Source organism: Oncorhynchus kisutch, linkage group LG19, assembly GCF_002021735.2.
Source record: "Oncorhynchus kisutch isolate 150728-3 linkage group LG19, Okis_V2, whole genome shotgun sequence".
Taxonomy (NCBI): Eukaryota; Metazoa; Chordata; class Actinopteri; order Salmoniformes; family Salmonidae; genus Oncorhynchus; species Oncorhynchus kisutch.
In genome coordinates, this window is record NC_034192.2 from 20099528 (window position 1) to 20125860 (window position 26333).

Genomic DNA, 26333 nt, shown 5'->3' on the forward strand with positions numbered 1-26333 from the left:
CATGGGCAGAACGACAGTTTGAATCCCCAATCGATCACTGGCCCAAGGCTCTAACCACTAGGCTACCTGCCGCCCCAAAGAAGGGCACCTATCGTTAGTGACTACAAAGATACAGGTGTCCTTCCTAACTCAGTTGCCAAAGAGGTGACTAAAACAGTTGAAGAGTTTAAAGGCTGTTATAGGAGAAAATTGAGGATGGATCAACAACATTGTAGTTACTCCAAAATACTAACCTAATTGACAGAGTGAAAAGAAGGAAGCCTGTACAGAATATAAATATTCCAAAACATGCATCCTGTTTGCAACAAGGTACTGTTAGGTTCTAATTTTCAGAGTAAAAACCTCAACGGACACTATGGAAGTTTAAGCAAGTTTATTCTCCCAGACAAAACATTTCGTTTCCACCAACACAAGTATATATACTCCAATTTAGATGCACTCCTCCTTCTCTCCAACCCTTACCCATCCATGTGGCATGAGTCCTCATAAACTGATATCCCTACAATGCTACTAAAGTAACCGCTGCTACTACGAACATGGCCCATGACTATAACCTCCTTCAATTACTTTCCCTACAGCGACTGCCATGAGAATAACTACTGCATGTAATCTGTCAAGTGTTCGCTGTCTGTTAGAAATTGGAAGAATATCCAACCTAACAAAACTCTGAGTCACAGGTGTCTTGAAATTGTATCATAGTGTCTGAAATGCCACCACTATCTCTTCTACTCTCAACCATGATCTGGGTATGAGTAATGTTCAATTTAACTTTATAATAGTCCCTATATTGTGCACAGTTAGCTGTCCTCCCTCTCCTATGAGCTTTCTCCTGTAACAATATACATAGTGGTATCATTCCCAGACTATCACCACAACCTTTAATTTATGAGCCCCCACAGATCTCCACCGCAGTCACGTTCCATCCCACTTAACAGCCTTATGTAAACATTCTGTCTCAAACACAGGCCTCGTGTGTACCTCGCCTCCTGCTACAGATACATTTACACATATATCATTCCATCTAACCCATAACACACTAGTCACTACTCCTAATGCACTTCTACAGTTATAAACATACTAACACATTCTCAAATCAATTACTCAATATACATCAGTCCCTCCTCTGGAACAATGATCACTCTGATGTTCCACGGAACATAAAAACATATTGACTTGAAAAGGAAAGGGAAAAAAAGTACATTTTTAAATAACATCACACGACCCTTGATGCAACTAAAACTGGGAAAGAACCGTCCATCCGTTATGTTCAATACCCATGTTATGCTGGTCTCCCATGCCGTCTCCTTCATTTTCATCCTTGGGTGTTGTTACAAAACACAGACTATGAGCCTTGTATGCAATGAATTATACCGCATCATCCAGCCATCTCTATGCATCGATGTGATTTAACATAAACATTCTGATGATATAGTAAAACAAAAGAGAACAAAATAAAGACCTTCATGGTTGACCCAAGCCATCATCCAGTGAGTTCTCTAATAAACCTCCCTGTCGGAGGAGAGATAGAGATAAGGTTTCTGGAGCCTCCCTAGGCCTAATAACTTTTAGCAGTGCCCCCACCCCTCACCGTATGAAAGCAAGTCTCTCTCGCTGTATCCGAATCATAACTAAAACATTTTTATAAATGATCCAACCCAAATTTAGAATGTCAGTCCTTAGTGCTTATTTTGAGTATGACTCAAATTCCAGCTCCTCAACCTAGCACACATCATCCTGGTTAAAAGGTACATTTTATAAAGGCAATAACTCTTCTCATTTACAACCCCCCTTTGTCTCTGTTATCCTGTCGCGAGTGGCCTGGTAATGAAAGATCGGTATCTCAATGCATTCTTAGTCTAAATTGTTTGCCGTGTGTAGACCAACCCCCCCCCCCCCCCCCCCAGCACTTATCATTCTAGTGTGTCTTCTTCGGATAGCGTTACAGTTCATCTTCCCAACGGCACATATAGCTCTCGCCGGTCACATTTGATGGCCCTTGATCATGTCCCGATTTCAATATCCAAATAGATACATCCGTTTCTCCCACGTACACAAGTCTCTCACCTGAGCCATTATCTCTCTCCACGCTGACTCCATACGCGCGGTCTCAGCACTACTGCCGACCATACCCAGTTTTGGCTCAGACTCAGATGGGAGAGTTAAAAGTCACTGTCGCATTGAATGCCTTTGTTGCTCTTTCTTCAGCCGGTTAGGGAGGGTTTTGAGGTTCACATACACTGTTGGTTTGTGGTCAAATTGTTCCTACCATGCATTAAGACACGATCTGACATCACCTTCCATGATAACCTCAAGAGAGGACAGATCAGAACAACAGTTTAGTTCAATTAATTTCTGTTCCAGGAAATCCAGACAAGCATTGACTATATGACAAATTATTACATTCCCAATTTTCTTAATAACATTATCTCTATGACAAATGTCAAAGAGCATAACAACATACTGTTACTGTTGAAACCATTTTCAAACTTGGTTCATACTCCCTTATTTTACTGGTGAAGAATGACCAGATCAGGGAGTTCCCCTCGAGGAATCCCACACTCCAGTAGTCCCAATCTGGCGAACTTTGTATTGAAACAAAACAACTGTCATCCCTTATTAACATATATTTTTCCCTCTATATGCAGACTGAACAAAGTACATTTGTAAATTTACCCAAAGCTCTTGATAGTATCACTAATATTTAATAAGCTTACGTCAGAGATTTGTGAAATTTTTTACATTTGCACCCTTATGTAGGTAGACCTGGCCCCACCCACATCCGTTCCACACGCCGGAGGGGGTTGGAGGCAAAGGAAAAACAAATAAGTGCTACCAAATATAACTATGTATTTCATAAATATTACAAAAGTGTATAAATAAGACTTATTAAACACGATTAAAACCACAAGGACATGGCAAGTTTTCATTAGTCATTGGGTACATCGTACGAAAAACATCAGAGTAATCTTCAATAGGCACATAATTCATGTTCAAATTCGCAACATAACATACATAGGCATTTCATCATTAAGTCCTTTAGGAAATAATGTCAGGAGGGTGGAAATCCCAAAACATTCTCTGTTACTCAGAGTATTATTAATATCACCACCCCCCCCGTCTGATATCTTAACTTTCTCTATGCCACAAAATCTAAAAGTAGAAATGTCATGCTTCAGGTCATTGAAATGTACTGCGACTGGATAATCCCTGTCGTTTCTCCTGATTGAACTTTTATGTTCACTAATTCTTTGTTTGAGAGAGCGGAAGGTTTTACCGACATGGCAGAGCCCACATGGACATTTAATCATGTAGATAACATAGGTGGTGGAACACGTAGTAATGTCATTTATTTGGAACCGTTTTCCTGTATGTGGGTGGCAGAAATATTCACACTTCATCATATTGTTGCACTGTGCACATCCTCTGCATTTATAGCTACCATTTGGTAGAGGGCGTAAAAGAGCCTGGCTGATTTTCTTTTGTGGCAGACTGTTGGCATGAACCAATTTATTGCGTAAATTGCGACCTCTCCTTTACACAATAAGTGGTGAATTGTTAAATTCAGCCGGCAAAGCTGAGGCCGATACGTAAGCTTATTAAATATCAGTGATACTATCAAGAGCAGTGTGCGGTTTCCTTCTTGTTCAACTGTTGCCATGCACCTGCAAATAAGATTGAATTTTGAATTTTAAATTTACCCAAAGACCATGACTCCAGGGAACTGGTAATTTTCCCTTTTGAACATGTGATTCAAAAACATGTTAAATCAAAAAATAAACAGATTCGGATAACCAATCAACTTAGAATTACAACTCTTGATAACCCCATAAGAAAATAATAATATATCATAAAGTAATGGAAAAATAAAACAGAAACTGGTGTTTCTCATTCATTTTATAATTAAATCCCACCTGTTTTGATCAGGCCTCACCAGAAAGTCAGGATACAGGGCATTCGACACCATTAAATATTTCCTCTCCCTTTTCTTTCCCTGTCCATTCTGCATACCCAAATTAAAACTGAATTGAAAAGACTCTGTTTTTGAACAGTATTAACACCACTAACGCATATTCATAACCAATAAGTTGTGTGTGTATTCTGGTGTGTGGTAAACCGTAGGTAAAAAAAACACATGAACAGGCCTCAGTTATCTGGAACTCCGTTTATGGCCTACTCCATCATTTATGCGTCTTTTATTTAGCATGTACTATTCTCCATGACCACCGCGCCCTCCACCCTTTCGTACATTCTAGAAATCTATTTCAGAATAAGACGACATAAGATGTAAATCTATTTCATAATAAAAACATAAAATGTCTCATGAGATCAAAAAAAACATGGCTGAGTTTGCAAATCATTTAAATTTGTTACCTCTAGATTGCCCTGGCATTTTGCCTAGATTCTTCAACCCAAAATACTTTTCCTGTGGCAAATTTAGCCAATTTCTCATCGTAAGGAATCTGCGATATTTGATCCTGGCATCTTTTAAAAAGTTGGGTAAGACGTGATCGCATATGTCTTCCTTCACATAGAAACTGTAATCTCTATGAACCACTTTCGATTGAACCGAAAAATGCAAACACTTGCATAGCAGCATTCCCTCCGAATGCAGCAGGTTCCAGTACCACCTTACACTCATTCTTCCAATATCCGATAACTCCCTGTTTTAGATGTGGGACTATCTCCCTACATTTGTTTTTTGTTGTTGCTATGTTTCTTCATCTTACCTTGGCCATTGAAACCACTGATAGTGATTTTCACTGTGGCCGTATTAACCCCTCGCACGTCTGCGAAGTGACCGGAGTTATAGTCCACTCTCAAAACATTTTTCTCCGTTTCATCCACAACCCCCACAATTGTCAATTTGATCACAGGTTTCAAACCTGCCATCAAAGCCGAAGTGCGAATTCTATCAATGTATTCCTGTACCCAGTCTTTTTGTAGCTCAGTACATCTATTAATTACCCATATTCGAGCCGAATTGGTAGAATACTTGTGCGCTTCTTTCAGCGCTTCCATGGCTTTATTAAAATCCTCTAGCTCCGCTTGGAGAATCGGGGCCATATGTCACCATATCAGTAGTTATTATTCCCAAACCTCTCTCATCGGTGTCCAGGGTGTTTTAGATTTCTTCACTCCCGTCTCTAATAGACACCTTCTATTGACTATTTTCCAAGGTAGTGACTTTTTCAGGATAAAAAAAGAAACGGAATGGAGCCAAGCCAAGCATGGTGAAATCCCAGAGCAGTTTCCTTCCTCTCCGGCAACTGAGTTAGTAAGGACTCCTGTATCTTTGTAGTGACTGGGTGTATTGATACACCATGCAAAGTGTAATTAATAACTTCACTAGCTCAAATAGATATTCAATGTCTGCTTTTTAAATTTGAGCCCTTCTTTGCAAAGCATTGGGAAACATCACTAGTCTTTGTGGTTGAAACTTTTCTTGAAAATCACTGTTCGACTGAGGGACCTTACTTATAATTGTATGTGTGGGGTAGAGAGTTGAGGTAGTCATGTAGGTAGTCATGACTTGTGAAGCACATTTTTACTCCAGAACTTATTTTAGTCTTGCCATAACAAAGGGGTTGAATACTTATTGACTCAAGCTTTTCATTTTTTATTAATTTGTGGTGCCAATATATTTGACCACATCTGTAGATTTAGACATTTGTTAAAAGTTAAAATTTGTATGTTTTAATGTGGTGTAGGCATACGTGCGTACATGTTAGAAAAAGCGTGGCCGAAGTCTATTGTTGGACTTTTGTTCATATGCCTGTGTGTGCTCCTTCTAAACGCCCCAAATGGCTTTGTTCTATCAGGAGGAGAATTCCTATATCAATGGCAAGGCAACTCACAAGATCACGGTGGTGCCCACAGGAAACCTGACCATCACCTGCATTGCGACCAACAAGCTGGGAAATCACTTCATGGCCCTCAACGTCTCCTCCTGTGAGTGCACCTGTGGCGACTGCAGCTAACAAGTGCCAAACGCTAACCTATAGTAGCGTACTGTACCTACACTAACTCCTGGTCACTTCTCTCTAACACTAAATCACAGCCCACTTCCCACTTAACTGCTAACTTACAGTAGCCTACACAACACCCTTCCCACTTGACTAGTGCAAGCCTACAGATGAATGTCAACTTTCCCCGTGGCTACTTCTCTTTTAAGAGTATACTACATCAGTTAATTCAATGTCTGTAAACTGTTCATGGTTCTTATTGGTATGCATTGTTATTTTGACTTTATCCATAATGAAGGCTAGTGACGTGAAAGTTTAGTGAAACTAATCACATGGGAATCGTCCATTTGAAAAACAGACATGCTGGGGTAATAATTACATAACCGATGTTCTATAGTAATTCTAGTCCTGTGTAAAGGGGGCTTTATGGGGCCCTATTATGTTTGATATTTGGGGATGATAGAAGTTGAAAACGTCACATGACTTTCCACTTACCTTGGTTGTCAATTTGTAGATCCATTGGCCTATACAGAGGGTAAATAAGTAAAAACCAATCAACAACCGCCAAGTAAAGCGAAGGATCATTTTAAATGGTTTTTTTTTGTTGCTCTTTAAACATAAGATGATTAGATTAATGTCATCATGGTAGGTATGCTGAAGGCTAATGCTGGACTTTACAGATTAATTTCATCCACTGAACATTGTGCCATTGGCTGTTCCTTTCTCATCCCTTCTCTCTCTTTCCTTCACTGTCTCTCTTTCTGCTCTGCTCTGCATCGGTTTGGTTTGGTTTGGTTTGTCTTTGTCGAGCATAGAGAATGATAGAGGCCTCTAGTGGCCAAAAGGCAGTTTTAGCATGGGCAGTGTCATTGAGGGCTTCCACCATTTTAAAATAGTCAATGTAGTCAACTGGGTGGGGATTCCTATGTGTTGTAACCTCAATGGCACTGCCCATACTGTATATAAAGATGAGTCCTCTATCTATCTCTATGGTGTCAAGGTGCTGGACTGTCCCCCCTTATCTCTTCCTCTCGGGGTCAAGCTGCATTACATTTCCTTCTCACTACTTCTGACAAAATGGACTACTGTTGCGAGAGTATACAAAGCAAAATAAAAGTGCCTAATTTCCACTTGCTTGCTCACCAAATCTACACTCTTCTGGCTGATTTGGAATGGTTAGGGTTTGTTTGACTTTTTTTATAGCAATTTCAGCGGGTACAGTTTTTCTGCTTTTCAACTCATGGAAACAGTACCCAGTTTAATTTCTATATATAATTAATAATGTATATTATTAATTGGAAGTTAATTTCATTTTATATCTGATTTCAGTAATTAAGGACGAAAAAATACCAGGAAAAGGTAAGATATCCCCCTAACCCCCCAATTTGAATTATTTGGCTTGAAAATGGCTGCCCAACTAATATAATAGGTACCGTTTAGCAGACGCTGTTATCCAAAGCGACTTAGTCATGCATACATACATTTTACAAATGGGTGGCCCTCGGAATCGAATCCACAAACTGAACCATACAGGGCCACCAACTACCAGGGTTGGTGTGAATTATATATATTTTCCTTTTAAAGCCCATCATTTTCTATGAGTATTACTTGATTTGAAGCGATAACAACCCTGTTGACTATTGTGTAGAGGTGAAAGCATCTGGTACTGGATTACACTGTATCTTCTGATACCTAGACTCCTGAGAGCCTTTTATTTATTGATTTAACCTTTTATTTAACTAGGCAAGTCACGTAAGAACAAATTCTTATTTATGGGACTCCCAATCACGGCCAGTTGTGATACCACCTGGAATCAAACCAGGGTCTGTAGTGACGCCTCTAGCACTGAGATGCAGTGCCTTAGACCGCTGCGCCACTCGGGAGCCTTGGATGGCTTTGTTGACGCTCTTGGGGATTGAACAGCCCGGCATGACAAACCCTTCTCAATTGTCATCCCCATAAACAACCAAACTAACAGCAGTAGTGCTCATACAAACATGGCTCCCACATCTTCATTTAGTTTTGCTTGCCCACTCATACAGTACTATCCATCTTTGTGTGTGTGTGAGATAGAGAGAGTAGACAGTGTTTTTGCTGGTGCACTGTTTGACATGTTGTTTTTGTTTGTAGGGGCACAGGATGACAGTTCGGACCAGGCTTTACTGATTGTGTTCATTGTTGTTGGGCTCATCATAGCTGCTGCTCTTGTGGGGTTGTTCTATTGGCTTTACATTATGAAATCAAGGTACACACTTACACGTATCATTATATTTTAGTTGTATAGTATGATCATATTCCTGCCCAAAACAAAAAAGGACAGATTTATTAAGCATATTGCACTTATCTTTTACAAACCTAAATCTTGAGGGATGTAAACGTTGAGGACAGAATAAAAAGGTATATTAAAGATTGAGAACGTATAAGACATTGAAGTAAATGCAAACTTTGCTCCTTGTGCATTGGCTTAGTAAGTCTAGCCCAAAGTGTAATAAGTATATTACAATGAGGGAAGAATGACATAAAAATAGGAGTTTTAAGTAAAGTGAATCTCTTCTTCAGACGAGGGACCTGGAAAACAGGAGAGAAGGAAGCCGGAACGTCCGAAGAGAGCAAGAAACTGGAGGAGTGCAAAGCTAAGGTGTAGGGACAGCCGGGCTGTACTCGAGAGACGAAGAAGGTATGCACTGACAATGCACTGAATTGATCATTTTTAAAATATAATTTGACATTTACCTTGCCTTGTTGGTTGCGAGACAAGTTTTTCTGTTTTGATAAGAAATCTTGTTTTTATCGGACTCAAACATAGTTTGATGCTTGATTATTTTCCTGTTAAAAATGAGTGCATTGATTTCTGTTTCAGGAAATAAGTAGAAGAGCCCTTGACCTTTGGAACGACACCGAAACGAAGGCATTTGATTGGCTTCCAAATGAGCAGCATGTATTGCAGAATGCTTCCTATAATCCAGATTAACAGTCCCACCCACAGTCTCAGAGGAAAAAAAGATAAACATTTTGTGTTGTTCATTGATTTTCAGTCAGCACTGAAGACTGCTTCTCATTTTCTTTTTGTGTTCCTGGTGAATGCTCAATTGTTTAGCGTATTGTGATGGTGTGGTGGGTTTATGTCTTCTTTTTTTTTTCCTGTTTTAATTTAGTAAAATAATGTCAAATTCACTGTACACTTTTTAGGTGAGCTAGCTGCTCTACACTGCTGTTACCCTTACATTTCAAATCTTTGCACTCAATTTTTTTTTAAATGTTCTTTGTTATCCCCCTGGGGGAAAGTGGCAAATGGAAATATCTGGACATTCTTCTTTTAGTCTAGCGGCCAATTGCAAATCTCACCAATTCAATTATTAGGGTTACACTTTTTGTTGTGCTGGACAATCAGAAATTGGCTGAATCACAATTTACGTGTTTTATTTTAGTGCAACTTGTCTTAGCGTAAGCCATTGGGTCTCACTAGCTACAAACTAAATAAGGTGAGGAAAATGTCTCATCCCAATTTCTTGTAAGTTTGGAACCAACAAACTGAATGATGCTAGCCTCAAACATCTCCACAAAATGCAAATCAGCTCACTTTTATCTAATTGGTTGATGGAGTAACCATGCAAGACATTTGCAGGTCAGATTTGCCAGCCGTTCTGCACAAAAATGTAGCTACCTTTTTTTGTTTTTCTGAAAGGTTTTGCCTGACTTGAGTTACACATGTTGTTGTGAAATGTGAGAAATGGAGCATTCATATGAATCTGCTGACATTGCCCCCTCTTTTAGCTGTTAAATCAGATATAGTCATAACACTAATATATTTTTTATTGTGCATCTCTCTCAGATTTCAGTTAAAACGGTGTTGTCTCCCTCTCCGGTGTCATACTGTAGTGAAAGGCCATTTACTAGTGTATTTATTCATGTTTCTGTTTTGCCGTTTGAAGGGGTTCACTGTAAATACGTCAGGTGTGAATGTCCAGCTTGTGTTGTGCTCTATTTATACTGTGTGAGACATGTCAGGTTAGCTGCACTTCGGCTTACTAGAACCACCACATTCTGATTTCAACCTCAAACGTGCATTATTTAAACGGTTGAAAATGTACTGTATGGTGGAATGAGAGTTACATGGAGAGAGGGGCGTATAAAACAGATTTTTTTGTGTGTTTTTGTTTTTAGGATCTGAAGGACTGTAATTGAAACGGTGAGGATGATGATAGGAAAGTTGTGTTTCCATGCATTTAGTTAATTTAGTATAATCAGGTCAACAGTGAAACCAAAGAGGGTAAGATGAGAAGGCCATAAAAGTATTGTGAATACTGAATTTTGTTTTTGTACTTTTGTTGAGAATAAAGTGTACATTTTTAAGTAGTGTTTTTTTTCTCTCCAAGGTATGTCAGCACCAATTTAAACAAAAACACATTTCCATCATGTTTTGTTGTTTGAGATTCTTGCTGTAATGAAAAGCGCTATGCAAATTAAATGTATTAAAGCTACACTGGTTACACGTTTCATATATGTTCAAGTCAGACAATCACAGCAAATTTAAGCTTCAACTTCAAGTCAGATCTTCAAATATTATGCCAGCGTCGTTAGGGTTTGGCCCGGGGTAGGCCGTCATTGTAAATAAGAATTTGTTCTTAACTGACTTGCCCAGTTAAATGTAAAAAATGAAAGACTCATGTTAATACTGGCTTTTATGGAAAAAACTTTTTTTTTTAAACAAAACAAATCACTGGTTACTTTAATTACTGAACAATGACAATAATCATGAAGTGAAGGCTTTCATAATGTATAAGTTAATTGCACACATCACAATGCTTAACACGTTCCACAATTCATTTTCATCAAACAAAATTCATGGCAGGAGAGAGAGAAACAGAATGAGAAAACCTCCCCTTCTAACCTAATGAAGGCCACTTCACTTCCCCCATCCATTTTTAGGAGCCAGATGGAATAAAACATGTTCAGTTTGAGACTTTCAAGTTTAAAGATGAAAAAGAATTAGACCAGTGCAAAATGAAGCTTCAAAGAGGAGAGGAGAAATAATGCAGTTATTGTATTGAAACTGACAAAGCCAGGGTTGGTACCGTAATAGGTAGTTGCCACAGGGGAGTGAAGGGAAAATGCCTCCTTTGTTATTAACGGCTTTTTGGGGCATTCCTCTTGATATCGACTTGAAGCCCTTTAAAATTCCTGATTGTGGCTAACGACGCAAGAGTCACATTAGGAGCAGCGTAGTTGCTCAGGTTCTCTCTGAAAGACACCCTTGTCAAAGCAATGCACCCTGGAATTCGGACGTACAGTTTGTCTCCGGTTGTGTGGGAATGCGTCTATATATTTCAGCGTACAATAACTAGGCAACAAAAGGACAATCGGATTTCAAAATAATATTGACTAACTAACACAATGTATATTAATTTGTAGAACCAGTCAACGCAAAGGTATTGGCTCGGTGGTATCATTTTCTATCTTAATTTTTTCACATGAATCTAAGAGCAAAAGTGTACTAATAACGGTTTTTGCCTTGAGCGGAATGTCTCGGGAATGCATGTGCCCCCTCAAGTTAACATACTTTCAGTGAGGTTGTTGTCTTTCACTGAAGAAATCAAAACAAACACACACGTATGCACATGCACGCACACACACACACACAAGGCTGTATCTGGTTTCATCTGTGGTTCTGAGACGAGAGGAACCGTTAAGGGTCACGTTACTGTCCCACCCCGTTCCTTATTGTGTATTCGCCAGGTTGCTTCTGGAGGAAGGAAGTGTAGAAGGCAATAGTTAACCTCCAGAGTGGCTTAATGGTGCCTCTGCTACCGACCTGGGAGCTTCTGGGAGTCGATAACCACACTCAAAAGCCTCCCTCTCCCAGCCTCTTCCTACAACAACAACAACTGCAGCAGCTCATTAAGGCAGAGAATTCAGCTAGGGCACCATGAACACCATCTTTACTGGACTGCACACTAGTATACCTCTCAGAGAGATGGAGAGAGAAGGATAGAGAGAGAGAATTAGGGGATTGAGAGAGATGGACGGGTCTTTGTGTGTTTGAGACAGATGGAATAAGGACCATAGGCAACAATGGCAATAAACATAGAAGAACATGAGCCAAGGCCAGTTTGTTACAGACACCCCACCCCTGATTGGCTGATTATGAAAGGCTGGGGGGGTGGGCAGGTGGGGAGGGGGATCAGCAGCAGTGGTGGCAGGAGCAGAAGGGTAACGTAGAGGCCAGCACTGGCAAAGCTCGCCTGAATTCTTTTCTTCACAGGATTAACATGCTGGTAGACAAACTCTGTTCTCTGTCTCTCTGATTCGATTTAGCTTCGAACAGATAGTTGTGGATGGACTCCCGATCTGTGGAAAAATGCAGTCCACGGATCAGTGTTTTCCAAACTTACCATCTTTTTTTGGTCAGAACGAGCTAGCAAGGGATAACAAGGTAAAATAAGCCCTTTCCTTCTACCCTAGTGCACACAGAGGCACAAGTTGTCTCCTATTTGGGTCCCCTTCTCAGAGTTATAGTTTGAGTCTAGGGGCCACTAAAGCAAACTCTCTGAGAATGTTCCGTGCCACGTCCACTTTGTTCTGAGCAATCATGAGTGCCCTCTTCACATCCTCGAAAGAATAGCCCTCTCCCATGAGTTTGGCGATTTTGGCGTCTGTACTCTCACTGGCTGAGTCCTGCCCATGATTCTTCCTCTGATGGATGTCCGGAGGGGTCTTCCGAGGGAGCGGCTTAGGCGGCCTGGCAGGTGCCTGCAAATAATCTACGTCCACTGCAAAGAAAATTGAATGGATAAGTCAATGGATGATGGGTAGGTAAAAAGCTTCTTTCAAGTGGCTTTTAGCATAAGTGGTTTAAAGAGCTATTCAAAAAAGTTTAAATAATTATCAATAATGGATTCATGCATATGTATTTATTATGCCAAGGCAGTAGCTTCTCTTCCTCGGGTCTGAGACAAAAATTACGGCATAATAATGTCAAAAGCCACACTGAAGTCTAACAAAACAGCTCCCACAATCTTTTTATTATCAATTTCTCTCAGTCAAACGTCAGTCATTTGTGTGAGTGCCGTGCATGTTGAATACCCTTCCCTATAATCAGGCTGAAAGCCTGTTGTTCATTTATTTAATGTAAAGTTTACAAAGGTTTGGTAACATGCTTTATTGGTCAGCTATTTGAGCCAGTAAAGGTGGCTGTACTATTATTGGGTAGCGGAATGACTTGTGCTTCCCTCCAGGCCTGAGGGCACACGCTCTCTAGTAGGCTTAGATTGAAGAGATGGCAAATAGGATCGTCCGCTATCAACCTCAGTAATTTTCCATCCAAGTTGTCAGACCCCGGTGGTCACCTCTTCCACACTCACTTTATTGAATTCAAAACGACAGTGCTTGTCTTTCATTATCTGGTCAGTTATACTTGGATGTGTTGGTTCGGCGTCTGTTGCTGGCATGTCATGTCTAAGTTGCCAATGAACAAATCATTAAAGTAATTGGCAATATCAGTGGTTTTTGTGATGAATGAGCCATCTGATTCAATAAATGATGGAGCTGAGTTTGCCTTTTTGACCAAAATTTTATTTAAGGTGCTTCAAAGATTTGTACTATCAATCTTTATATAATTTATCTTTGTTTTATAGTATAGTTTCTTCATATTTTTGTTCTGTTTAGTCACATGATTTCAAAATGTGCAGTAGGTTATGCAGCCAGACTTATTTGCCATTCCTTTTGCCTCATCCCTCTCACCCATAACATTTTCTAACAATTCCTCATCAATCCACAGATATTTAACAGTTTTTTCCCATACATTATTGTTTGTTGTATTTTAAATAATTCAAAAAGTGAAACTATTAAATAATAAAAAATCCTACAGTATTAAATTGTACCTTGGGTGGGGGGTAATGGGTCGTACTCCTGGGACTGTGATGTCCGGATAGGGCTCTTCATGTTGTCCCCCGTTTGTCTCCTCACAGGGGGCAGAGGGGCCACAGCGCTCAACATATCAAACACAGTATCTGAAACCAAACCATTTACAACTGTGAGGGGAAAAGATTGTCTACACTTCAAACAATAACTGCATGTTTGTCATCTATCCACGTAGAATTGTGGACTTTCATTTTTTAAATTACAGTGTATGAGAGTGATAGATGCACAGACCTGGCAGATGTGCAGACCAGGTGGCACAGCGAGAGGAGCTGTGACCCACTGGTCTGGACATGCTGTCGCTATAATTCCATATTCCGTTCTCCTCCAAAGCAAATGCATATATTGGTTCTCTCAAATGTTATCTTTTTCCTGGGGAGTTGAGAACGCTAGTTGTTTAGATTTGAAAATCAAACAGTTGTAATGAACGGGGGGTCTGTGTGTGTCTGTGTGTGGGTGTTTGAGTGAGAAAGACAGGGAAGAACCAACCAGTACAAGCAGAGCCCCATTCATTATTGGGGCTTCGTGCCGACAACATCAAAACTAACTCCCGAGACTCTGAAGTCAGGAGAACTTCCGAGTTTGGTATCAGAGATATGCATTTTGTAGAAGCAAGCTTTTTTATAGGACAGTGGAATAGGGAGGCGGCAGATTTGTGGCCATCTGATGGATCTAACCCTGAGGGTATATGTGGTTCAGAGTTGGTAGTTTTATCACTAGACCAGATTCTGGCACTCAAACTGCTTTTCTATTGCTATTCTCGAGTTTGGAGGGAAGAAACAGCTCACCGGGGGTTAACAGGAAATGGTCATGTCCGGAGGCAGGCCGGGGAGCTCGTGAGCAGGAGGGGGACGAGGAGAGGCCTGTGAAGCTGTGTCTGACGAGTGAAGGCGGCGAGGGCTGTGGGGGAGGCAGGTTGTTGAACAGCTCCTCTGGTGCTGAGACACAATAGTGAGAGGACAAGCAGATAATGGGCTAGGGTTAAAAGGTAATGTTACCATCTTGGTAAACACTGCATATGTTGGCTTAATCGGAAATTACCTTTAAAAGGAGCATAGACGACAAAGCGAGATCGTATTGAATTGGCCAAACTTAATTCCTGGAGGGCCGTCTGTCTGCTGTTTTTGTTATTTCCTCCCAATTAATGTAAATTAAGACCTAGACAACCAGATAAGGGGAGTTCCTTACTAATCAATTACCTCAATTGAAAAAACAAACAAGGAGCGAAAACCCGACTCGCTGAGACATCAGTTTGACACCCTTGGTTTATGCAGTTACTTTCCAGTGAAGGCTTGTTCAGACCTTAGATAATTTAGTTTTACCAATGTGAAGGGAAATGTCCACAACAGTGTGACAGATAATCTAAAGATTTCCCGTGGGTAATTAATAGATTTCCCAATTTTACACATTTAGTGTCACAGATACATTCACTACTATGGATGCACATTTTGGGGAATATTCAGAGCTGGAAACTTTCCAAGGGAATTAACGGGAATATATGGGAATTAATGGAAAAATATGCAAATTAATACCATTTAAATGTTGATGTCTTTTGCATTGGATATTTTACCTTATCATATGGAGACAGAAACATAAACCTTTTACCTTATCATAAGTAGACATAATTGCAAATGATTAAATCCTTACAATAAAAATCAAATAAAACATTTAGTTACGAATTTAACTTGAACTAAATGACTTGACTCTTCACATGGGATGATTTCACTGAACAACAAAAGAAAGAGAATATTGAATGATCCCCAATGATCCATCGCATCTCCCAAAAACGTTTTCAACATACATCTGTAAAATGATAGTCTAGAAACTAAAGCTTTGGTTGTCTTTCACTCAGGCTTCCATGTCTTCTCCCTGGACCTCCTCAATGTCCACTAGAGGTCGACCGATTATGATTTTTCAACGCTGATACCGATACCAATTATTGGAGGACCAAAAAGTGTTGCTGACGAAAATGATCCCGCTAACGGGATGGGTAGCGTCAAGATTAACTTCCCATGGAATATTTCCAGAAAATTTCCGGAACTTTACTGGAAAGTTTCCGACCCTTTGCAACCCTATTCACTACACATGATATTTTCCTTTACAAAACTGAAGGTCGTTCAAACATTTCTAGCTGTGCAGTTATCTGCTGTTCTCATAATAATTACATTACTCATATTGTTGATATAATATCACTACTAGATATACATCAGGGACGGCGCCAAACCAAATCCGTTGGACAGGCCTTGGATTTCCTTAGGCGGACATGTTTTTGCAATGGGAGCAATGAGAGGTGAAAATCATTAGAATGTGAGTGTCCGGGCAGCATTTTACGACATTCCAATGTCATAGTCTTGTGAATCTCTCATGCATATCATATTTTTTGATTGAAAATTGGAACAAATGGGTGAGATGGACAAATACTGATTTCAAAGCAAAATGGACTAAATTCTCATTCATAAAAACATGAGGTGAGTATCAAAATAGTTTTAAAAGATGCTTGTGACTTAAAGTTGAACCTCAGATGAATCTTAAGTATAATATCCTTTACAGTCAACTCAAAATATGATATTTTGTTCTTTTGAACTAGCCTACATTTTTCGTATCATAATGAGACTAAATGAAATGACATAGGCCAAATGGATTTTGTGATGTTTTCAAATTGTGTTTTGTATTTTAACGCCACTTTAAACGTGTACATGACACTGCAACAAAATTTCCCCATGGGGACAATAAAGTCAGTAAGTAAATTAATTTAGAAATTCTATCTTTCTTTCTCTCTCTCTCGGAGGACCATGCCTCAGGACTACCTGTTATGATGACTCCTTGCTGTCCCCAATACACCTGGCCATGCTGCTGTTTCAACTGTTCTGCCTTCGGCTATGGAACCCTGACCTGTTCACCGGACGTGCTACCTGTCCCAGACCTGCTGTTTTCAACTCTCTACAGACAGCAGGAATGGTAGAGATACTCTGAATGATCGGCCTGGTTCCTCTCTAGGTTTCTTCCTAGGTTCTGGCCTTTCTAGGGAGTTTTTCCTAGCCACTGTGCTTCTACACCTGCATTGCTTGCTGTTTGGGGTTTTAGGCTGGGTTTCTGTACAGCACTTTGAGATATCAGCTGATGTAAGAAGGGCTATATAAATACATTTGATTTGATATGCCGCTCTGACATTGCTCACCCAAATATTTATATATTCTTAACTCCATTCCATTACTTTAGATTTGTGTGTGCTATGTGTATTATTGTGAAATTGTTAGGTATAAGTTGTTAGATATTACTGCACTATTGATTTGGCCTTGTGTTTTAGGTCATTGTCCTGCTGAAACCTGAACGTGGTTTTCTTCTAGGATTTTGCCTGTGCTTAGCTCCATTACTGTAACGCAGCGTGGTAAGTGTCCATATTGATATTGATAATTTATTATCATGAACACAAAACAAAATAACAAGAACGAAACAAAACAGTCCTGAACGGTGAATACAAAAAACACCGAACAGAAAATAATCACCCACAACTCAAAGGTGAAACCAGGCTACCTAAGTATTGTTCTCAATCAGGGAAAACGATTGACAGCTACCTCTGATTGAGAACCATACCAGGCCAAACACAGAAATCCCAAATTATAGAGAAAAGAACATAGACTGCCCACCCCAACTCACTCCCTGACCATAATAAAACAAAGACAAAACAAAGGAACTAAGGTCAGAACGTGACAGTACCCCTCCCCAAAGGTGCGGACTCCGGCCGCAAATCCTGAACCTATAGGGGAGGGTCTGGGTGGGCGTCTGTCCGCGGTGGCGGCTCTGGCGCAGGACGTGGACCCCACTCCACCATAATCCTTGCCCGCCTCTTTACCCGCCTCCGTGGCCTCTTTAGAGCGGCGACCCTCGCCGCCGACCTCGGACTGGGGACCCTAGAAACGGGTCCCGAATGTACGGGAGATTCCGGCAGCACCGGACAGGCGGGAGACTCCGGCAGCTCTGGAGTGAAGGGCATTTCCGGCAGCGCCGGAGTGACGGGCGATTCCGGAAGCTCCGGAGTGAAGGGCGATTCCGGCAGCACCGGAGTAACGGACGCTCTGGCAGCTCCTGACTGACCGGCGGCTCTGGTAGCTCCTGACTGACCGGCGGCTCTCGCAGCTCCTGACAGACGGGCGACTCTGGCAGCTCAGGACAGACGGGCGACTCTGGCAGCTCAGGACAGACGGGCGACTCTGGCAGCTCAGGACAGACGGGCGACTCTGGCAGCTCAGGACAGACGGGCGACTCTGGCAGCTCAGGACAGACGGGCGACTCTGGCAGCTCAGGACAGACGGGCGACTCTGGCAGCTCAGGACAGACGGGCGACTCTGGCAGCTCAGGACAGACGGGCGACTCTGGCAGCTCAGGACAGACGGGCGACTCTGGCAGCTCAGGACAGACGGGCGACTCTGGCAGCTCAGGACAGACGGGCGACTCTGGCAGCTCAGGACAGACGGGCGACTCTGGCAGCTCAGGACAGACGGGCGACTCTGGCAGCTCAGGACAGACGGGCGACTCTGGCAGCTCAGGACAGACGGGCGACTCTGGCAGCTCAGGACAGACGGGCGACTCTGGCAGCTCAGGACAGACGGGCGACTCTGGCAGCTCAGGACAGACGGGCGACTCTGGCAGCTCAGGACAGACGGGCGACTCTGGCAGCTCAGGACAGACGGGCGACTCTGGCAGCTCAGGACAGACGGGCGACTCTGGCAGCTCAGGACAGACGGGCGACTCTGGCAGCTCAGGACAGACGGGCGACTCTGGCAGCTCAGGACAGACGGGCGACTCTGGCAGCTCAGGACAGACGGGCGACTCTGGCAGCTCAGGACAGACGGGCGACTCTGGCAGCTCAGGACAGACGGGCGACTCTGGCAGCTCAGGACAGACGGGCGACTCTGGCAGCTCAGGACAGACGGGCGACTCTGGCAGCTCAGGACAGACGGGCGACTCTGGCAGCTCAGGACAGACGGGCGACTCTGGCAGCTCAGGACAGACGGGCGACTCTGGCAGCTCAGGACAGACGGGCGACTCTGGCAGCTCAGGACAGACGGGCGACTCTGGCAGCTCAGGACAGACGGGCGACTCTGGCAGCTCAGGACAGACGGGCGACTCTGGCAGCTCAGGACAGACGGGCGACTCTGGCAGCTCAGGACAGACGGGCGACTCTGGCAGCTCAGGACAGACGGGCGACTCTGGCAGCTCAGGACAGACGGGCGACTCTGGCAGCTCAGGACAGACGGGCGACTCTGGCAGCTCAGGACAGACGGGCGACTCTGGCAGCTCAGGACAGACGGGCGACTCTGGCAGCTCAGGACAGACGGGCGACTCTGGCAGCTCAGGACAGACGGGCGACTCTGGCAGCTCAGGACAGACGGGCGACTCTGGCAGCTCAGGACAGACGGGCGACTCTGGCAGCTCAGGACAGACGGGCGACTCTGGCAGCTCAGGACAGACGGGCGACTCTGGCAGCTCAGGACAGACGGGCGACTCTGGCAGCTCAGGACAGACGGGCGACTCTGGCAGCTCAGGACAGACGGGCGACTCTGGCAGCTCAGGACAGATGGGCGACTCTGGCAGCTCAGGACAGCCTTTGGTTTCCTTGTGCCTTGCATGTGGAATGATCTACAATGCACTTTAAAACTGGAGGAATTAATGCATCTAGGGCATTTCAGACGGTTAGGAGACCTTTTTACTGAATCATTTTTTATCATTTTGTTTTGCGTATTGTTGTGCATAATAACGTGTATTTGAATGTGTATATAAATGTCTAGTTTAATGTGTTTATTGTATTTTGATGTGTATTTTGGTGCTATACAGAGCTCATCTGGAAAAGAGACCTTGGATCCTGGACTTCCTGACCGGCCACCCCCAGGTGGTAAGGGTAGGCAACATCACATCTGCCACGCTGATCCTCAACACTGGGGCCACTCAGGGGTGCGTGCTTAGTCCCCTCCTGTACTCCATGTTCACCCAGGACTGCGTGGTCAATCACAACTCCAACACCATCATTAAGTTTGCTGACGACACAACAGTGGTAGGCCTGATCTGAGAGCCTATATCGAGGAAGTCAGAGACCTGGCAGTGTGGTGCCAGGACAACAACCTGTTCCTCAATGTGAGCAAGACAAAGGAGCTGATCGTGGACTACTAGAAAAGGCGGGCCGAACAGGCCCCCCATTAACATTGATGGGGCTGTAGTGGAGCGGGTCAAGAGTTTCAAGTTCCTTTGTGTCCACATCACCAACAAACTATCACGGTCCAAACACACCAAGACTGTCGTGAAGAGGGCACAAAACCTTTTCCCTCTCTGGAGACTGAAAAGATTTGGCATGGGTCCCCAGATCCTCAAAAAGTTCTACAGCTGCACCATCGAGAGCATCTTGACCAGTTGCATCACCGCCTGGTATGGCAACTGCTCGGCATCTGACTGTAAGGCACTACAAATGGTAGTGCGTATGGCCCAGTACATCACTGAAGCTAAGATTCCCGCCATCCAGGACCTATATACTAGGCGGTGTCAGAGGAAGGCCCAAAAAACTGTCAAAGACTCCCATCACCCAAGTCATAGACTGTTCTCTATGCTACCGCATGGCAAGCGGTACCGGAGCGTCAAGTCTAGGACCAAAAGGCTCCTTAACAGCTTCCACCCCCAAGCCATAAGACTGCTGAACAATTAATCAAATGGCCACCCAGACTATTTACATTGATACATCCCCCCCCCCTTGTTTTTACATTGCGCCTACTCGCTGTTTATTATCTATGCATAGTCACTTTACCCCGACCTACATGTGCCCCTACCTCGACTAACCTTTCCCCTCGCACATTGACTCAGTACCGGTATCCCCTGTATATAGCTTCGTTATTGTTATTTTATTGTGTTACATTTTTATATGTATTTTAAACTTTAGTATATTTTGTAAATATTTTCTGAACTATTTCTTGAACTGCATTCTTGGTTAAGAGCTTGTAATTTGTCACGTTCTGACCTTTATTTCCTTTGTTTTGTCTTTATTTAGTATGGTCAGGGCGTGAGTTGGGGTGGGCAGTCTATGTGTGTTTTTCTATGTTTGGTTTCTGTTTCGGCCTAGTATGGTTCTCAATCAGAGGCAGGTGTCGTTAGTTGTCTCTGATTGAGAATCATACTTAGGTAGCCTGGGTTTCAATTTTGAGTTGTGGGTGTTTGTTTCCGTGTGAGTGTTTGTTGCCACACGGTACTGTTTCGGTTTTCGTTCATGTTCACATTTATTGTTTTGTATTTCATAGTGTTCGGTTTATATCTTATAATAAACGTTATGAATACTTACCACGCTTCTTATTGGTCCTCCGATCCTTCTCGCTACTCCTCAGAGGAGGAGGAGGAGGAATGCCGTTACATAATTAAGCATTTCACGGTAAGGTCTACATTGTTGTATTCGGCGTGTAACAAATAACATTTGATGTGATTAGTATATCTGTATAATCACATATTGTTGCCCTATTGTGTGGTCTGAACGTAGTAAAAATAGGATATTTTTTAATTAGAAATCGTACGTCCTGCCGCTTGCACAGTTTATTACAGCGGTGAGATTTATGTATTTAAGTATTTTGGAACACTAATCAACATGGCAATGCTTTTACGGATTGCACATAAAGGAAGATACATAGAGTGCCTGCTTTGTTATCCAACTGAACCCCAATCATTGCTGCTAACAGCTATGTTTTTATTATTTGCCATACAGTTTCATAAAACAAAAATATATTTCTTACAAATACATTTAAAAGCATATTGGAATATATTGTACAAAACATTTCAAATACATTTTAAAATATATTTACCAAATATGTGGATAAAAATTTTAAAAATCCAGAGGCATTTAACATATATTGTGATCAATGCAAGCACGCAGTAGCCTAAGGCTGCAGTGCAGCTCCCAATATCAGCTCCCAATATCTAGAGTTTTCCCTGTTTATTTATTCAGGCAAGTCAGTTAAGAACAAATTCTTATTTTCAATGACAGCCTAGGAACAGTGGGTTAACTGCAGAATGACAGATTTGTAACTTGTCAGCTCGGGGGTTTGAACTTGCAACCTTCCGGTTACTAGTCCAACTCTCTAACCACTAGGCTACCCTGCCGCCCCAGGGTTAGTTAACCCTATCAGCGTTTCCCTTTACTGTGGCAATTTGGGATCAAATCAACACAATATTACCCACTTTCAATGCAACATACACGAAACAAAACGAACTACGTAAGATATTTTGTTGTAGGCAGAACACATTGAAGTAGGATTCTATTCCATTGAAGGACAGATTTAACCAATCAGAGCTGCAGTAGGCCTATATGCAAATTAACCATTGCCATATACAGTATGGATCTGTGCCATTTACTTTGAACTGGACTGTGTTTCCACTACAGCATGGGCGGTCATGAGTAGATGTGCTTGTTTTGAGATCAAAGTGAGGGCTGCATGAAGCCAGGTGTGTACATTTTGTTAATATCCTTTTGCTAGTTAGTGAGTTATTAGCCCAGTCATAGATCATTTGTAGTCAGCAGCAGGGGAGTGATTGCTTCTTACAAAAGCACAAAACGTGTACATTTCTAGACTTTTAAAAAGCAAGGAAGGTAAATAGCTTTGTTTTGTCTTAAAGGGACAGTGTTGTATTTTGAGACAGGCTTGAATAAGCTAAGTAGCCAATAGGCACATGGTAGCATAATTTGTCTGAATCTCTGTAGTAATAGTATGGGAATAATAATGCATTTTAATTTGTAAGTGGTTTCTTGCATCAAACAACACAACAACATTTTCAGTCACCTCTGTGTCTGAAGGACAAGTGGATAAACAGGTTAATGTTAAGCCCTGCATGTTTGTTTTTCAAAAGTGTCATGGAATGTAGGCCTATTACTGAACACCATACATTGGCTGCTACTGTAGGCTGAATGACAGAACAGCTATTTCCATGATAAATGTTATGAGATGCATTTTCTCCTTTGTTCTTGATGGTAGGCCACTCTGGTAGACCTACATTATGATCAAATAGCCACAGAAGCCTACTTGGCCACTGTTAAAACTGTAACTTAAATTGTGTACAGCCTCAGGGTTCACAGTAAATACACGCGCTGGAAGTTGCACAGAATTTCCATAACATTCAAGTTTACCCTCAGCTTACCTTGAGGGGGAAGTAGAATGTCGTAGTCTGAGGGCGTCCTGTTGTGGAAGGGACAGAGGGTGGCACGAGCTGCCCCAGAGAGCAACACCCCCGATTCAAAATGCCCACCTGAGAATCACAAGGACAGGTTAACGTGATCGGGAATGGCAGGCTAGGCACCAACTGCTCATAACCCGAAAGCACACTGCAGCAAAACTATTTTAGGCCGGTACCTCCTCTTTCTATGTTTAAGATTTTACTCTGTGGTGGTATTGGACAATGGATGGACACAAGAACGCATTTGTGGATCGCACACACATGCACACACTCGTGGGGATGATGATGATGATGACACTGAGCCCTAAGTATTAACAACCGTGTCAGCTTTGATTTCTTTCACACAGAACACTTCCAGTAACAAGCAGAGCCAAATACTGGTAGATCAGGTCCAGAACGTGACATCACCACTTCAGCCTTACCATACTCAAAGGGCTTGTGCTTGTTTTCCCCGGCAGAGGATTCCGAGGACCCATTCTCCAGATTTCTGATTAAAAAAAAGGCAAAACATAGAGAGATTACATTTGTTCCCCATTAACATTTGTCCATATATTTTGGGGCTTTTACCAACACAAGACTGTTTATACTGCACAGCACCCGCAGGTTGCGCTTTGCTGAGTAACAGTTGAAATCCAGCTTGATCCAGGAATTCATTCTTCCCTTTCATGCAACTCCTACAAGTTTGACCAAATCTACATTTGGCAGCTTTTTCACTTATTTATTGTATCTCTATTCCAGAATAAAAAGTTACGTCCCAAATGGCACACTATTCCCTATGGGCCCTGGGCAAATGTAGTACATTATTTAGGGAATAGGGTTCCACTTGGGATGCATCGTCTGTGCTGGTACCTGTTAGGGATCCGGACGGAGACGCAGACTGGGGAATGGGATAGGCACACCGGGTAGGATGAAGGGATCTGATACTCGTCTTCAACACGCTCGGTTGTTCCTCTTGCTCTCCCAACACCAGGTGTGGTGAAAGGATTGAGGTGTCTGGAAGACAAAGCAACCATTTTACATTTTAGACCACGCAGGTTTTAACAAACTTCCATTGTGCTACAAATATAGTATCAGTCAAAAGTTTGGACACACCTACTCATTCAAGGGTTTTTATCTTTATTTGTACTATTTTCTACATTGTAGAATAATAGTGAAGACATCAAAACTATGAAATAACACATATGGAATCATGTAGTAACCATTTAAAAAAATATATATATATTTTATATATATATATATATATTTTATATTCTTCAAAGTAGCCACCCTTTGCCTTGATGAAAGCCTTGCACGCTCTTGGCACTCTCTCAACCAGCTTCATGAGGAATGCTTTTCCAACAGTCTTGAAGGAGTTCTCACAAATGCTGAGCACTTGATGGATGCTTTTCCTTCACTCTGCGTTACAACTCATCCCAAACCATCTCAATTGGGTTGAGGTCAGGTGATTGTGGAGGCCAGGTCATCTGATGCAGCACTCCATCACTGTCCTTCTTGGTGAAATAGCCCTTACACAGCCTAGAGGTGTGTTGGGTCAATGTCCCGTTGAAAAACAAATGATAGTCCCACTAGGCGCAAACCAGATGGGATGACGTATCGCTGCAGAATGCTGTGGTAGTCATGCTGGTTAAGTGTGCCTTGAATTCTAAATAAATAATTGACAGTGTCACCAGCAAAGCAACCCCACACCATCACACCTCCTCCTCTATGCTTCACGACGGGAACAACAAATGCAGAGATCCTCCGTTCACTTACTCTGCGTCTAACAAAGACACAGCGGTTGGAACCAAAAATCTCAAATTTGGACTCATCAGACCAAAGACAGATTTCCATCGGTCTAATGTCCATTGCTCGTGTTCCTTGGCCCATGCAAGTCTCTTCTTCTTATTGGTGTCCTTTAATAGTAGGTTCTTTGCAGCAATTCGACCATGAATGCCTGATTCACGCAGTCTCCTCTGAACAGTTGATGTTGAGATGTGTCTGTTACTTGAACTCTGTGAAGCATTTGGGCTGCAATCTGAGGTGCATTTAACTAAAATAACCTATGCTCTGCAGCAGAGGTAACTCTGGGTCTTACTTTCCTGTGGCGGTCCTCATGAGAGCCAGTTTCATCATAGCGCTTGATGGTTTTTGAGACCGCACTTGAAGAAACTTTCAAGGTTCTTGAAATGTTCTGGATTGACTGACCTTCATGTCTTAAAGTAATGATGGACTGTTGTTTCTCTTTGATTATTTGAGCTGTTCTTGCCATAATATGGACTTGGTCTTTTACAAAATAGGGCTGGCTATCTTCTGTATACCACCCCTACCTTGTCACAACACAACTGATTGGCTCAAATGCAATAAGAAGGAAAGACATTCCACAAATTAACTTGTAACAAGGCACATCTGTTGATTGAAATGCATTCCAGGTGACTACCTCATGAAGCTGGTTGAGAGAATGCCAAGAGTGTGCAAAGCTGTCATCAAGGCAAAGGGTGGCTACTTTGAAGAATCTCAAATATATACACTACAGTTCAAAAGTTTGGGGTCAGTTACAAATGTCCTTATTTTTGAAAGAAAGCATTTTTTTGTCCATTAAAATAACACCAAATTGATCAGAAATACAGTGTAGGCATTGCTAATGTTGTAAATGACTATTGTAGCTGGAAATGGCAGATTTTTTATGGAATATTTACATTGGCGTACAGATGCCCAATATCAGCAACCCTCACTCCTGTGTTCCAATAGCACGTTGTGTTAGCTAATCCAAGTTTATCATTTTAAAAGGCGAATTGATCATTAGAAAACTATTTTGCAATCATGTTAGCACAGCTGAAAACTGTTGTTCTGATTAAAGAAGCAATAAAACTGGACTTCTTTAGACTACTTGAATATCTGGAGCATCAGCATTTGTGGGTTCGATTACAGGCTCAAAATGGCCAGAAACAAAGAACTTTAGACTCGTCAATCTATTCTTGTTCTGAGAAATAATGACTATGCGAGAAATTGCCAAGAAACTGAGGATCTCGTACAAAGCTGTGTACTACTCCCTTCACAGAACAGCGAAAACTGTCTCTAACCAGAATAAAAAGAGGAGTGGGAGGCCCCAGTGCACAACTGAGCAAGAGGACAAGTACAATAGAGTATCTGGTTTGAGAAACAGATGCCTCACAAGTCCTCAACTGGCAGCTCCATTAAATAGTACCCGCAAAACACCAGTCTCAACGTCAACAGTGAAGAGGTGACTCTGGGATGCTGGCCTTGTAGGAAGAGTTC

The 26333-nt window shown here is 42.3% G+C and overlaps 2 protein-coding genes across 5 annotated transcripts in view; one reads left to right on the top strand and one right to left on the bottom strand.

Moving 5' to 3' along the window:
* Positions 1 to 10453, top strand: part of alcama (activated leukocyte cell adhesion molecule a) — a 67713-nt gene extending 57260 nt beyond the window's left edge. The window contains exons 12-16 of one of the 2 annotated variants that reach the window (XM_020452210.2): positions 5820 to 5949; positions 7293 to 7322; positions 8094 to 8208; positions 8523 to 8640; positions 8824 to 10444. In XM_020452210.2, coding sequence (XP_020307799.1) covers positions 5820 to 5949; positions 7293 to 7322; positions 8094 to 8208; positions 8523 to 8607 — 360 coding nt within the window. In that variant the 3' untranslated portion in view covers positions 8608 to 8640; positions 8824 to 10444. Of the gene's footprint in view, positions 1 to 5819; positions 5950 to 7292; positions 7323 to 8093; positions 8209 to 8522; positions 8641 to 8823 lie in introns of both variants that reach the window. The other variant, XM_020452211.2, reaches the window with a different exon arrangement.
* Positions 10454 to 10632: 179 nt separating this feature from the next.
* The window catches only part of cblb (Cbl proto-oncogene B, E3 ubiquitin protein ligase), a 141131-nt gene continuing 125430 nt past the window's right edge, over positions 10633 to 26333 (bottom strand). For all 3 annotated transcript variants that reach the window (XR_004204288.1, XM_031798321.1, XM_031798322.1), the window contains 6 exons: positions 23928 to 24071; positions 23501 to 23565; positions 23043 to 23150; positions 14669 to 14818; positions 13844 to 13972; positions 10633 to 12733 (listed from right to left, as the gene is read on the bottom strand). Coding sequence is in view for 2 of the 3 variants with exons in the window: in XM_031798321.1 (XP_031654181.1) it covers positions 12474 to 12733; positions 13844 to 13972; positions 14669 to 14818; positions 23043 to 23150; positions 23501 to 23565; positions 23928 to 24071 (856 nt within the window). In the remaining variant the exon portion in view is untranslated. The remainder of the gene's footprint in view (positions 12734 to 13843; positions 13973 to 14668; positions 14819 to 23042; positions 23151 to 23500; positions 23566 to 23927; positions 24072 to 26333) is intronic.